Consider the following 16,555-nt stretch of genomic DNA (forward strand, 5'->3'; position numbering starts at 1 on the left):
GACGCTTCATCATCCCCAGACTAGAAATAATGTTTCCACATTTCACCAAAAGGAAGAACAATGGTCTTCGAACACAAGTATTCTAAATAAACCTTCGTGACTACACCTTCAATCAAGTAGATACTTAGTGAAGGGCTTGGCTGGTTGATAGAGAGACATAGAGTTCTGCTAGGTTTCAGATTTCAGTCATGTTTCGCATTTTTTTTTCTCTACAAACATTTCTTTGAGACCTGTGCAAAGCCCCCACTTATCGGAGGCCCTAGTTTGCAAATGTCCAAGGCCGGCCTGGGGGGCGGGAGAGCTCTACAATCTTGTATACTACGACAACAACAATCTAAGTAAACTTCCGAATACATCATCGTCTTTGAATGACTCTACTGATTACGAGGAAAGAGATGAAAAAAAGAAACAAGTCTGACGTTTAGGTAGGCCTCAGATCAAACAGTTCCCCTTCTATTAGACTTGACGACCCAGAGTAGCATAACACACTCTCAAGAGACATACATCTTTAGTCAAGAGACACACATCTTTGAGACACATCATTCCAAAAGACACACACACACATCTTTACTCCAGAACTACAGATACATCTCACTTGCGTGCAAATGTTCTGATGAGGGTAATGAATGTATTCTATGTGTTATGGTCTACATTGTAGTGACGAAGGGCATGTCGATGAATTTAAAATAAACACAAAGTATGCTAGGATTTGTCGCGAAGAAAAGGAAGATGCACTTTAAGACGACCTCCTCAATCTATACTGTGCACATATGCCGTCAAAGATGACCGAAACAAATAGCCTGTTGTTGTTTTATGAAATCAGACCTGATTTTGTTTTGTTACCATTCGAACGGTTGGTTTTGAACCTCCATTGAGTTGCCTAACATTATTTGTCTTCGTTGGTCAAACTAGCATGACATTGAGACTCTCTGACATGACCAGGTGATAGGCGCACCACGAAGAGGTGGCAACCATTCATTACCATGGAAACGTTTGGACTGAGTTTCTGGTTTGATAAACAACAAAGATTTCTTGCTTTCTTTGAAAGTATTTCTGCATTCTACAAACAACATTCCACAGCTAGCTGACAAGGAAAAGGAAGAGGGGTGGGACTTAAAGGTCAAGGTTGCTGGGAGATGAACGTCTCACAACATCAATTCCACTAGCACACAAATGTGGGGGGTGTGGAGGCGTGTGCACGTGCTTTTTGTGTGTGTTTATGTCACGTGAAGAAAAAGGGGTTAAGAGGTCAAGATAAACAAAGCCGCTACAGTGGGTATGTTACACAATCACTGCTAAGAATACTATGAGAATAGTAAGTTTCAATGGATAGACTCTAGTTATTAAATAGAGCACTACAACAAGAAACAGGAGACTATTACATACACTGCTCAAAGAAACATTGGCTCAGAATACATTTGCTTAAAAAAAAAAGGATACATTGGCTCATCATAAACAATAATGAAGTGAATCGAATGAACTTGAGATTAAGTACAATTAGAACAAATACAAAGTGCCTATACATAAGGTCACCAAAACAAAAAGAAGGTTAGAAAACATCAAGGCTCTATCAGAGAAGTTAATTAAAGACTACAGGCTATGTAGAAACAAAACTCTGTTAATATATGTACTATGAAAACTATATGATTGTTCCAAGAGCAGACACTACTATTGCTCTATGCAAGCGCCCTTATAGATTCATTGACACTACTGAAAGTCTAATAGGGCTATACAAAAAAAAAAAAAAAAAACTATTAAGCTCTGCATTCCAACTAATAAGCTCTGCATTCCCAAAGCCACACTCATAAAGACACTAACTAATGAGACATCAATTATCCACAGTTACTGACATAATACAGAAACACATTGGGTCAGTTTGAGTTACATCCCCTGCACCTCTGTCGTGTCACATCTGATTCTCAGGGGGAATTGTTCCATTGAAGGGGGCTAGCAACTGTTAACTTGAGTCCTTGAGCCCTGATAGTGTAAGCCAAGTCGACCAGACTCAATACAATATACATTAGAGAAAATAGTTCACTACTAAATAGATATTTCAATATTCATTCTGAAAACAATGCATTTTGTTTTCTTTAAAGCTTAAAACATTTAACGCAAGAGTTTGTCTTCAAGGATTAATTCAAATGATCAAAATATTGGTAAAATAAATGTATACAAATAAATCACATTAAAAAGCGATCCATCCCAAGCCCTGGTTAGTCCCACACACGCAACCATTCTTCCAGAAGTTGACCGTCAGAGCAACGACTCAAGTCACACAGACAAGAGGAATAGTGAGCAATACGTGCGCCCGGGACAAGAAACTTTATTGGCGCCCCCCACCCCCACCCGCCATGAACATCACATAGAAGTGTAGCTTATAAATAAAAAAGTATTATTTCAAAGTACTAGAATACAAATAACCTTGGATTTTTTAAAACTAGCTTATAAATAAAAAGTTTTTCAAAATAATAGAATACAAATAACCTTGGATTTTTTTAACTAACTAAAACATCTACAATAAGGTTTTTTTTTGGCGCCTCTCAGCACGTGGCGCTCGGGGCATAGTGTTCTTCTTGACCCCCCCCCCCCCCCGTTCACTATGCCATGTAATCTTGTTGGTAGACTGAAGTGATGCAATGATCTGCTTTCTAATGACAAGTCACGTGAGAAGGGCGCCCTACATCTCCTTATATTTGGACAGTAGTGAGAAACAAGGGGGACAAATACCCGAGCACAAAAATCAATATAGGACGCGCATAAAACGACACCAATGACCTCACCTCCTTGTGTGTGTGTGTGTGTGTGATGCGCGTGCTCGCACACAAACAAGAGCGTGCTCCGGACAGAAGCGGAAACACACGAGGAGTAGCGTGGTTAGCCTAAGACGAAATACCGAAACAAACAAAAAAATCGATTTGGCAGCTGGACATTTGATTTCATGAGCACGTGATGTCTAGTCATTGAAGTGATTGGAAAGCTAGGCAGGTCACGTGCTGGGTGCCGAATGTCCATAACCGTTCAGATTTGTATTGCCTAAAAATTCAGATAACATTCACCGACACAGCCATGCAACAGACACATTAACAGAGACTGGTCTGTGTGCTATGCTAGCAAGTAAAAATGTAGCAAGTGTATATATTCTTTATTATCTTTGACTTCTCAACCTGGTAGAGATCTAGATTAAGGATCTTATAAAGAAAGTAACATTTAAAATGAAAAAACATGCAAAATACAAAAAATACTTTTTTCAAAAACAAAGCTTATATTAAGTGTATCAATTAGTTTGGATCAGTCATGTCATTAAATTTATAATAGATCTTGACTAACAATAAAAAAGAATTTATAAAAATAAAAAAAAATAAATAAATAATTGAACAACCTGAATTTGAACTCATGGCTCAAGCCTTCTCAAGCCAACAAGGTTGACTAGTGGAGAGCCTATGTACATGGAAGATTGCCTAGTTATCTATTGTTTGTCAAGTCTTGTCCTATTGTTCAGCCTATGTACAAGGAAGATTGCCTAGTTATCTATTGTTTGTCAAGTCTTGTCCTATTGTTCAGCCTATGTACATGGAAGATTGCCTAGTTATCTATTGTTTGTCAAGTCTTGTCCTATTGTTCAGCCTATGTACATGGAAGATTGCCTAGTTATCTATTGTTTGTCAAGTCTTGTCCTATTGTTCAGCCTATGTACATGGAAGATTGCCTAGTTATCTATTGTTTGTCAAGTCTTGTCCTATTGTTCAGCCTATGTACATGGAAGATTGCCTAGTTATCTATTGTTTGTCAAGTCTTGTCCTATTGTTCAGCCTATGTACATGGAAGATTGCCTAGTTATCTATTGTTTGTCAAGTCTTGTCCTATTGTTCAGGTTGTGTTCACTAAAACTCAGACGAAGATATATGAAGGGAACAAATTCAGTTTATACCAACCACCACATCAGTCATTACATTTTTTTATTGATTCTTGTGTTGTAAAAGAAATAATTGTCCAAAATTTCATCTTAATCCAAGTTTGGGTGTGGGGGAAATAATGTGTACAAACTTTTTCACTTTATCAAAGGAAAACTAAAAGAGAATCTGATGGCAAAGAAGTTGTTTCTTTTTTTAAAGAACATTCAAAAATAAAGTTAACTTTGGGTATACTTTGTTGTATAGATCTAGAGAAAGATAACTTTGGGTCAACTTTGTTGTATAGAGCTAGAGAAAGATAACTTTGGGTCTACTTTGTTGTATAGAGCTAGAGAAAGATAACTTTGGGTCTACTTTGTTGTATAGATGTAGAGAAAGATAACTTTGGGTATACTTTGTTGTATAGATCTAGAGAAAGATAACTTTGGGTATACTTTGTTGTACATGTATAGAACTAGAAATGACTTTCTTTCAACTGCTTTGTGTGTTTTTTAGTTTAAAAACAAAAGCATAATGTAACTAATAAAAACTGAGAAACAGGCTGTAATTAGCTGTATCCATATCTAAATTTTCATTTCTCAAATTAAAGTCCGTACATAATACTATGGGCTAATGAATTTTTGACCCAGAGAGCTCAGAGGGTTAGGGTAAACAATGTTATATCTAATGAACGCATAGTTAACACAGGGGCGCCCCAGGGGGCTGTGACATCGCCATTGTGGTTCATTTTGTACACCAATGATTTTCAATCCGATAGTTCTTGTTGCTCCTTCACAAAATTCGCTGATGATGCAGCTTTTCCTGCCCTGCTCTCAGAGAGCTCAGACGTAAATGAGTATTTCAAAGAAATAGAACACATTAAAAAATACTGTAAAGATAATTTTTTATTATTAAATGTAAAAAAAACCAAAGAAATGATAATCGATTTTCGTAGGGGCAAGAAGGAAAATGATATTGTTTCTGTAGCTGGAGAGACTATTGAAATTGTGCAAACCTTTAAATACCTTGGTACTATCCTAGACAATAAACTAAATTTTACTGCAAATACTGATTATATCAGCAAAAAAGGGCAGCAAAGATTACGATTACTAAGAAAACGGGGTCCTCGTTTAATGTTAGCAAAAAGGCCTTGGCTATGTTTTATCACGCTCACATCTGCAATATCTTAAGTTTCAATATCACTGCCTGGTATGGCAATCTGAGCATTAAAAATAAAAATAAACTTTATAGAATCCTAAATGCTGCTGGCAAAGTCATTGGCAAAAAAAAAAACCCATTTGGGCAGTTGTTTGAGACAAACATCTATAAAAAAGCTAACAAGATCCTCGAAATAAAGAACCACCCTTTGTGTCAGGATTTTGTGATTTTACCATCACAAAAGAGATACAAGACACCGATAGCAAAGACAAACAGATACAAACACTCTTTTGTTCCCCTGGCAATCAAATCATTAAATAAGAACAATCTGGTATAAACTTTGTCACATGTAAATTATGAGTGAGTCTGGTGTGAATGTACACTTTGGTTTCTTTTAGTTATAATGTTTTTTGTTTGGTGTAATGCACAAATTGTAAGACAAATTTCCTTACGGATAATAAAGATTATTATTATTATTATTAATGCTGTACAGCATATCTCACTTTTCTCATGTGTATTATGTGATGTAAGTATGAGCTTTTGATTTAAGCCCTTGTTAATCCTAAAATGACAATTTTAATAATTATCACTAATAACAACGTCAACAGCAAGAGATGTTAGGCTATAAAGACACAACATTCAACAAACATGCAACAAACTAAGGGACAGATGAACACTGAATTGAATTGCTCAAAACCTTTTCTGTGGCAGCAGAAGCAAACTTTGTAGCACTCAAGGCAAAAGTTGACCATCCCTGCAAAACAAAACACAATCATTTGATGAGCTCTTCTACATTTCATTTGTTTATAACATTGTCAAATTGTATAATGCAGCTAGAGGCAATGAGTAACGCTGCACTGATCTTTGAGTCTTTTACTTGAAGACCTTTTATTTTCTTAATATTTTGATATTTTGGGTTTTTGGTACATCAGCACAATTTAGGCCATGTCGTGCCCATAATCCCACAGGGGTTATTCTCCCTTCAAATCCCAATAACTAAATTTTACACAGTCTCTAAAACAAGGTCTATTCACAGTTAGTAAAAATGTATTAATTTAATAAAAATCTGTTGTAAATATTATATATTCACAATTTCTCTGCCCTATCACAAATCAAACCCTCACAGACAACCCCACCTCCTGGACAAATCATACAACCCTGAGGACTTCGAGCAGTAGAATGTTTAGTCAAACATCAAGTTTATGTTCAGGAAAAAGTTTGGGCTAAGTGCTGAATTAAAAGGTTGACTGGATCTCAACTCTACCTAGTTCTTAGTCTATCAACATTGTTGTCATGCACTTTATTGATTGATATGTACAAAACAAAAAAGAGAATATGCCAAGCCCAGAAAAACATCAACAATTTGAAAGTTTTTGATGTTGTGACTATGTGACTGTGCTAATTGCATTGGTCTACTATAATCAGTTAAAAGATTAATTGAAAAATAAGGTGCCAAAAAAGGGTAGGACTTCTAAAACTTATGATAATGTTGAAATTTACATTGAATGTTTATGGACTCTTAGAGAATTTATAACACAATAATAGATGCTTTGTATGACACTGTTCATACAGATCATTTTATTAGCCCATAACAAGTGGTGCCTTTGTTGTACAAAGGTACAGTCACACCAACAAACCATCAATTTATAGAAAGTTAACCATTTTGAACAATTCTGGTGTACCATCAAACATGAAACGTGCCTAGTTATTCTAAGGACATGGAAGAAATGGGTTTTAGTAAAGTGTTGAGTCAGTCAGTCAGTGAGGACTTAAAAAAGAGAGAGAGAGAAATTATTAACATTCATAGCCTTTTAATTTTTCTTCAAACTATACCTTTTGGTGAAACAAAGATTTCAAGTTGTATCATTTACTGGCAAGAAGTTCATTATAGCCAGGTTTAAATAGATATTCTAAACAAATCTAGACATGTCAATGAGAAACATATTTAGACTTACTGTAGAAAGTGTTGAGAGTGTGTTATCAAAAAAATCATCTTTTTTGTTGTCCACAAGAGGAGTGTTACCAAAGCCTGTATATTTTCCACCTTGACTTGGGGGCAAATAGCTGTAAATATTGAGAAACTCTATGGATTGTCTTTTCTAATTGTAGTCACATAGACATTCACAACAGTAGCAGTGGATCACTATTTTTCTTTATACTTTACATGCAGTTGGAAAAAAAAAAATTTGGTTTGTACATCTTATATCATCATTTCATTGGATTTTAATTTTTTTGCACATCAGCAAATTTTAGGCCTTGTTGTGCCCTTTACTTTTTTAAGGTTTCTTTTATTGACTATATTGGTATAGTTAATACTAATGGGACATTAAAAGCTACATGCATACAAGTTGCTATTTAAGTATTAAAATCAGCTTATTTATAATTCAAATATTACAAATTCTAGGTTTAGTTGATAAATTATTAATACCAATCCGTTGTAAATATTTGTAAACATATTTTTAACCCAAAATTAAATCACTCAGATTCTGACAATCAGTCTCACTTCCCTGATAGAACTCTGACTTTATTTCCAGGATCTATGCTATCAGCGTATTGAGGTTGTTCATTAAAAAATATTTCCTTCTGAGGCAACCAATGAGGATGTGCATTAAAGAGAGGTTACAGTTATAATTATTACACAGTAGGGGCTCCTCTTGAGATATATATCATATCTTGTAACCCTAAATGTTTACTTCATACAGCTAGACTTGATTATTTTGTATAGTTTTTATTCTATCTCTTGTAACCTAAATGTTGCAGCACTAAATGTCTACTTTAAAAAGCTAGAGTTCATTATGTTGCTCACTAAAGATGATTGTAGAATAAAATGCTAATAAATGCAAGACTTACTCTGGACGATTGGCATTTTCTTGTTGAACTCTACTGAAGAAATCATCTTTTTGTCTCTTGACATAGTTACTGAAAGAAATAGACTGAGTTTATAAGAAACAAAGATTGCATGCAATCTGTGAAAATATTACAATCTATTAGTTATTGAATAGCACACACTTTTGTTATATTGCAGTTCTTGAAATCCTCCAAAAAGATGTTTATTTTGTTAAAATCAAACAAAGATTAGATTCTCCTACTTTAAAAAGTCCTATAATTTACCAATCTTTAAATCTATAGACATACTCAATATCTGCACTTAGACTTTTTTACACACGTAAAATACACAAACCTATTCAATGTTTCTGAGTCCTGATAGCCCGCGTTGTAGACCTCCCCTAGATCACCAGTGCTGCTACTGCTGTGGAAGCTTCCACTGTCTCTATAGGATGCTGAGCTTGATGACAGGCGTGAAGTGGAGGCTGAAGTTGCTAGCCGTCCAGGTTGGAATGCTACATAGTTTCGAGCTGAAGAGGTCTCTATACTCCAAGGTTTACCCTCGGCAATAGTTGCAACCTAATAAATCAATCATTCAGATAAAAGATGTATGAACACCTAAAAGGTAGCTTTAACAAGTTAATGAAACAACAAATACAAGTTAACCTTTTTATTTCAAATCTATACTATACAGCAGAAAGTAAGGCATATGTATTTATGGGTGTATGTCCAGCATAGAAATCAAAACCGTTTTACCAATATTGTTAAAACTTGGCATAAATGTTCCTTGGGTACTAACTGGAACCATAATGTATGTATAGTAGCCCGAGAACAAATTTAAGACCCTCAAAAAAAAATAAAAAATTGCCCAACTCTATGAAAGTATTACTATTTCATGGATCTAGGCCATTTTTACATGAGACAAGATCGAAAGGATCTAGATCTCATTTTAATAACTACTATTTGCAGACATAGTTTATTACTTTCACACATAAAAAAAGAAAATATAGTCTATTGATCTCATTATTTAATAAATTTAACCTTCAAATGTGTGTTTCTAAAGCATTTTTACACAAATTTGTTCCTTATATCTGCAAATTTAAACTTAGTGACGTATTTTATAATCCCATTCACTGAATAAATCGGGTAAATCCGTTTTAATTGTACCTTATATCCCATTCATCTAGCGCTTCTTTCATTTTAAAAGCTAAATTTAATCTCTATTAAAGAAGCTTTTAACAAATCGGGTAAACCAGTTTCCATATTATTTTACATTTGATATGAATGTATCAGCTTTTCGGAAAACTACTTTTATTTTCATGGCGAAAGAGAAAAACTTGAAAGTAACATTAGCTAAGTTTGACATAGATCTAAATCCAATCCTAAAGATTAGTAATACACAAACTAAGGCCCGCAGGCGTGTCCGACTAGTACTATATAATATATGTAAGCTAAGCAGGCCAGAGTGTGCATAAAACATTTCTTTTTAAAAGTGACATGAATGAAAAACAATTGTGAGTAAAAATTTTTACTTAAAGGCTATTACCTTGTCTCGTAAAAGCGCTGCTGCTTTAGTGTTATATTTTTCCTGTAAACTCATTCCTTCATGGTAATCAGGCTGTGATATGAAAAACTCTTTACACATTTTGTTTCCTCCTGCTTTCATTTTCTCAAGCTCTGAGTCTTTCCATTTATCCATTGAAACAGAACGAACAAAGCTAGAGATAAGAATTTATTTTTTTTTAAATATGTAATAGAAGTTAAATAGAGCTCACAAAAATAATCCAAGTCTAAATATAAAAGTAACATTAGACACCAAATTGTCTATTAATACATAAAAAAGAAAAAAAAGTAGTCACTGCTAATTTTCTTTTAATGGCCATTCTTAACCACAACCTGGGATCCAATCTAAGATTTGATATTTTTATAAATTCAGAGCTATTATCAGGTCTATTATCATAAATATACTTAAAATATCGCTCTTCATTTCTCTATACATACACCTTACTATACCTTTATTCATAAATAATGCTAACCAATTTGGTTAAAAATAATTTATTTATTAAAAAGAAATATAATGAGTTTAATATATATGTATACCTAATTCCATATTATATACTAAGAGAGTCAATTCCTGATTGCTACAATTATTTTTTTTTAAAATAAAGTTAAAATATTTTTAAAAATTTTTGTTTACTAAAGCCAAATTATATTGAACTAGACCAATAAAGATATAATCATCCGACTGTATGCCTACGGTTCGATCTTATTCTTTTAACATTCTAGTAATATTTATGTATAATAAAATCAGTAATAAAGAATATGTTTCTTACATAAACATTAATGCACAATAAAATAAAATAAAAATGTCTAAATAAATATGTGTGCTTGTATTTTTGCCCTGAATTAAAACCTTTAGAAAAGAATAGTACCCTTTTTTAAAAAAATATATTAACTTATGGCGGAAAACAGATTTTCTATTGAAAATGCATTTTTGAAGTTCATTATTCATTTTCTCCATATATACAACACCTGTGGTATATTTCCTTTTACTGATGGGTAGACCTATGTTTGTGGAAGCTTCATTAGCAATATTTTTTTGAAATTCGTTTTTATAAGAAATTTGTGCATTTGTGAATGTCATGAAGTATGCAAAAAAAGACACACAGGATTTACTTTTGGATTTATGTGCTCCCCTTTGAAAAGGTAAGAAACATATAAACCTATATCATTACTATGAAATAATGCATGCTTACTGTTTAGAAATGATTGTTCTAAATGATAGAGAAAAAAGAAAAGAAATTAAGTTGTTAGTTAATCTTAAAAATAAAAAAAAAATAGCCTCGATGCCATTTCATAATTTGTGCGTCGTGAAACTATGCATACAATTTTATAAAAATATCATTTAAATGGTACCAATTTTAATTTCAAAACACGTTTATTTTTATTTCAGCAATCATAGTGTTTTATTTTTTATTTTTTTGGTGTATAAAAAAAATAAAGTTTTAAAAAAAAACATGTTTTTTTAAAAGCCCATCGGAAGTGTGTCGGGACAGTTTGACCTCATCAATTTTTTTCATCGTGCTTAATTTTTTATTCATTCTCGCGGAATAAGTGGAACCGACAACATCTATTAAGCCTTATCATAGACTGAAACTATAACAGACCATTTTTTTAAATAATATCAACTGCTTAGGTAAATATTTTACATTTCACTACGAGTGTCGTTTGTTTTCATTTCAAATAACATCATGACTCGGGAAATGCGTCCTTTTTTTTGCGCTGCCAGCGTGCGCGGATCTAGACTAGATCTAGACTAAGATAAAGATTTTAGATCTGGATCTTTGTTTAAATATAATTCATAGTAATTTGTTATAGACTTAGATCTACATCTTAACGTGAAAAGGTCTAGAGATCTAAATATAGTCACTTCTAGTTCTAGTAGTAGTACTAGTCGTAGCTAAGACTAAGTAGTAGATAGTGAAGTAGCGATGTACACACGCGTGGATCAGACTAGATCTAGATCCAGTCTAGTCTCTAGACTAAATTCACTAAATGTAGATCTAAAATTGTATATATCTGTGTCTAAATATTCTAATATAATTCATAATAACTTATAGATTTAGGAAATCTGAGATGATTTAGAGCTAAATCTAGTCATTTCTAGTAGATAGTCAAGTAGCGATGCACACACGCGTGGATCAGACTAGATCTAGATCTAGTCTAGTCTCTAGATTAAATGTAGATCTAAAATTGTATATATCTGTGTCTAAATATAATAATATAATTCATAATAACTTATAGATTTAGGAAATCTGAGATGATTTAGAGCTAAATCTAGTCATTTCTAGTAGATAGTCAAGTAGCGATGCACACACGCGTGGATCAGACTAGATCTAGTCTAGTCTCTAGATTAAATGTAGATCTAAAATTGTATATCTGTGTCTAAATATAATAATATAATTCATAATAACTTATAGACTTAGGAAATCTGAGATGATTTAGAGCTAAATCTAGTCATTTCTAGTAGATAGTCAAGTGGCGAAGTGGCGATGTACACGCATGGATCTAGAATCTAGACTTGCTAGATCTAAGTCTAAGTCTAAATGTAGATTAGATCTAAGATTTTATAATAGATTCTATGTCTAAATATAATTCATAGTAACTTATATATAATTAGGACTAGAGTCTATATCAGTAGATTTTAACGTGGAAAAATTCTTTTAGATGATTTAGATCTAAATCAAGTCATTTCTAGTAGATTTAAGTAGATAGTCAAGTAGCGATGTACACGGGCCACACGCTTGGATCAAGACCCTAGCCTAAGTCTAAATATATCTCTACATCTAAATATTATTCATAGACTTAAAACTAGATTTTAACATTGAAAAAATATGAGATCTAATTTATTCTAAATCTAGTCATTTCTAGATCCAGCAACTGCGATGTACACGTGTAGATCTAGAATCTTGTCTAAGTCTAAATGTAGATTAAATCTAAGATTTTATATCTAAATATAATTCATAGGAGCTTATAAATTTAGGGCTTAATTAGATCTCTAAATCTAGAATTCTAGATCTACATCTTAAACTACTTAAAGTGGAAAAAATCTAGATCTAGTCGATTATACTATAGAGAAGAGATTCAAGTAGGTAGGATACTTGGTAGTTCTAGATTAATAGATCTAGATGATAGAGCTAGAATGTAGATATATCGGCAAAAACACTTTTTTTTTTTCCTTTTAAAGATCTAAATCTAGGCATAAATCTAATACATTACTAGATCTAGAAAGATTAAATAATTTTTTAAAAACTATTAGCTGTGTAGGATAGAGACTAAATATAGATCTACTTATGGTTTATGGACATAGTTAAAAATAACAACAAACACATAGAATCTATAAACCAAATAAAAGTTGTTTTTATTTCTTTTCTCAGCAACAATTACAACAAATACAAAAATTGAGATCATATGAGATAGTAAACAGAATACATCATGTACTATGCAAAACCTATTATTAGGACTAAACTAATATCTATAAGCCTAGACTAGAGTCAGAGTATAGTAGTCTAGACCTAGATCTAAAAATTGATCAAGAACTAGAAGAGATCTAAATCTTGATAATATTTCATTTAATATAAGATCTTTTCTAGTCTAAAATTATACATCTATAAACTTTATCTAAAATTGATATTAGTTTGTTAAAACATGAAGATATAAGAAAAAAAAAAAAGACTTTTTATGGTAGGGTGGGGCGAGGGGGGAGGGCTAATTTATTAGTTATAAATATTTTTAAAAATTGTTTGTTTGTTTTTTCAAATGGTCTATAAATATACTTTACTTTGTGACATAGTTTTCTGCAAATAATATTGTGAATTTGTAAAATTCATGGAATATTGGACATACCCTCTGTGAATGATGGATTTTTCATTATTAGGGGTTAGTGTGTTTGATCTCATTTTTTATGGTCTAATACTTGTCTGATGATAATGAATGAACCATATTTGGATTCCTCTGTTCTTGGGCATTAAAACTGATATATAATATGTCAAAACTGATACTGGTTTTGTTTTTCAGGATGATTATAAAGTATCATTTGCAACCATTTTTTTTTACGGAGGGGGTGGGGTCTGGGGAGGCTAATTAATAGGCATAAATGTTTTAAGAAACTAGTTTTTATTGTTTTTTTCAAATGTTCTATAAAAATATTTTACTTTGTGACACATTTTTCTGTTAATAATACTGTGAATTTGTGAAATTCATGGATTTTTAGACATATCTTCTGTGAGTGATGAATTTTTCATTATTAGGGGTAAGTGTGTTTGACCTCATTTTTTCAAGTTAAATAATTGTCTGTTGCTTCTGATTTTATTTTTTTTGAATTCCTCTATTCTTGGGCAATAAAATTGATATATAATATGTCAATAATAGCTAATTTGAAATTAGTCAAAAAAATGGTCCTAAAAGTAGAATGTTGAAAGCTCAATCTGTTTTCCGCCTTATTATATAATGGAAAATCTTGCTTATACCGGTAAAGTTTAAAATCTCATTAAATAACATAGATTTAGAATTTCAAATTTAGGTCTAATAACCAAAGAAATAGAAACGAAATCGTTGGAGTTTTAAAACATTAGACCTGTATAACTATTTTATAGTGTAAAATACATGCTTGACTAACCATACCGAAAAAAAAAACAGGGTGGTCTTGTCATTATGGGCTGCACACTCAGTACACTATATACGCCTACACGTGTACGTCTATCTGGCCAGATTGTCAGTCTATTACTTTCTGGGTAGGTAGGGTATGTTTGACTAGCCATGCCAGTGTGTTATTTTCTTGTTTGACCACTCCACATTAAGCAAACACTATTGCATAACACGTAACGAAAAAAATGCAGGGTAGTCTTGTAGTATCATAGACTACACACGTACGTCGTACAGTACACTAGGCCTACATGTGTATGTCTAGCTGACCAGGTTGTTAAAACCAGTTGGATACATTCTATTTACTTAATGGTCAGAGAGGGTGTGGATTAAGATTTTTTTTTTTTTCTAGTGTTGGTTATCCTAATGCCTTTAGATCAATATAGGCCTAGCATATTTTTTAATAATCAAAGTTATTGATATCACATGACCAGAAAACAGGGATGTGCATTTCAACCCTGACCACATGTTGAAAAGTTTTACAAATTTTAATTAAACTTTTTAGTTAGTAACTAAAAAAAATTAATTAAACTACAATTTTAACTAAACTTTTTTTTTCTAGTTAAACAATGGCCTTAATTAATTTTTTTTAATTAAACTAATAGTTTCTAACTTTTTAGTTAACTTTTGCCCATCACTAAGCATGCTATAAGTAATAAAAATATATATAAATAATAATAATAGTATTACCCAAAAGGTAGAAAACAAATTAAAAATTAAGAAAAAGAAAAGACATAAATTAAATTCTAAGCTTCAGTAATATATATACTCCAAACTTACCTAAGATGTACTCCAAGGCTACGATGTTTCCCTGAACATTCCAAGCAAATCCAAATACCATAAGTAACACTAACCCATTGAGGATTATGTGATCCACACTCAAAGCAATTCTATAACAAAAGAAAGTATTTAACTATTTATTGAATTGTTGTTTTTATTTGTGTGAAACATTAAGTACTACAATACTACAAGCTAGAAATATAATATATATATTAAACAGTTGATGTGTCAAAAATTATTACTCATCCAAAACTTTAATCCTTAATAATTGTTTTGAGAGCAAATTAATTACTTTTGTATGGCGCACATTTCATGATATAGATCTATCATCAATGCGCTAAGGTTCAAACTCTTTATCATTTATAGACTTGATCTATATTTTATCTTATATTATATTATACAGACGTTACTTAATAAAAGAAGACCATTACGTCTTACGCGTCATGCATGTTAACCAATGACTTAAATTATGCCAAGTCACTAGTTTTCCTTGCTCTAATAGTATTAGAGAAAAAGGAGCATTCGTACAAATTTGTCCTAGCATATGAGATGAGGAATGTGCCTTTATCTTTGTGTCTTTCTGAGTATTTTATTAAATTTTGTTTTTGTATTTGAAGATTATTGTTCAGTGTTTTATGTATAATTGCTACTTTACTTTTGAGTCTTCTGTCCTGAACTTCGCCAGAAGGCTTTCTAAATTTAGTGATTTTACTAAAGGTATTACTCTAGTCAAATGTGAATATTCGTTTGTTATGAATCTCACTGCTCTATTTTGTGTCTGTTCCAGTTTCTTAATGTTTTCTTGAGTTGAGGGGGTCCCAAACAGAGGATGCATATATATATTCTATTAATTCAAAATTATTGGCCTAACTGCCCTAACTCTAACCAAGGTTAAATTTAAAACATTTTAGTTTTATGTAATATGTTCAAATTTATTCATTTGTAAAAATAGTAAATATAAAATGAAAGAGAGTTTTACCAGAAGATAATATAGGTACCTTTAATTTAATTTTTATTAAATCTTTTTTAAATTTTACTTATAAAACTATTAATTTAAAACTGTAACTGATACTAACTGTAACAAAACTTACATTATTGCCATCAACTAATTTAAGATCTTTCAAAACTCGTCTGGTCCGCGGACTTGCCATTATGATAATGATCTAGAATCTAGATGTACTACTTTGGTTTAGCAATTTAAATTAAGGAAATTATTTTTTTTTATATAGGTTTAAATTAAATTAGATCTAATTATTAGAATGATATATATCATAATATATGAATTGATGAGCTGTCAACTCTGTCAGCCATGTTAGTTGACAATAGCTAGTTACAACTTCCGGTCTAAAAAAAATTTCGATTAATTATATCTAAAGATCCATTCATTTCATAATTTTCATATAGTCTTCTCACTACTGAGGATTGTTTTTTTATATTGCAATTCATGAGAATATTAGATTTAAGTAGATCTAGATCTATAAGTAATGAATGACTTTAACAATGATGCTGTTATCTTGATTTGTCAAGGATTAATCATAATTACTGTATAAAAAATAAATCGCTTAGACCTAAACCTAGACTCTAAAAAGTAGTAGACTACAGTACTATAAATAGTACAAACTCTTATTCTTTAAAACTTTATAGATCTAGATCTATATTATATGACTACTTTAATAAAAAGTTCTAGACCAAAAACC

At 31.9% G+C, this 16,555-nt stretch overlaps 1 protein-coding gene across 2 annotated transcripts in view; it reads right to left on the bottom strand.

The window, feature by feature from the left end:
* Positions 1–16,180, bottom strand: part of LOC106053606 (ADP-ribosylation factor GTPase-activating protein 1-like) — a 51,317-nt gene extending 35,137 nt beyond the window's left edge. For both annotated transcript variants that reach the window (XM_056030116.1, XM_056030114.1), the window contains exons 1-7: positions 15,950–16,180; positions 14,859–14,968; positions 9,421–9,592; positions 8,230–8,453; positions 7,899–7,967; positions 7,004–7,112; positions 5,746–5,802 (exon numbers count right to left, since the gene is read on the bottom strand). In XM_056030116.1, coding sequence (XP_055886091.1) covers positions 5,746–5,802; positions 7,004–7,112; positions 7,899–7,967; positions 8,230–8,453; positions 9,421–9,592; positions 14,859–14,968; positions 15,950–16,009 — 801 coding nt within the window. In that variant the 5' untranslated portion in view covers positions 16,010–16,180. The remainder of the gene's footprint in view (positions 1–5,745; positions 5,803–7,003; positions 7,113–7,898; positions 7,968–8,229; positions 8,454–9,420; positions 9,593–14,858; positions 14,969–15,949) is intronic.
* Between the last annotated feature and the right edge of the window lie 375 nt (positions 16,181–16,555).

Source organism: Biomphalaria glabrata, chromosome 5 (assembly GCF_947242115.1).
Source record: "Biomphalaria glabrata chromosome 5, xgBioGlab47.1, whole genome shotgun sequence".
Lineage (NCBI taxonomy): Eukaryota > Metazoa > Mollusca > Gastropoda > Planorbidae > Biomphalaria > Biomphalaria glabrata.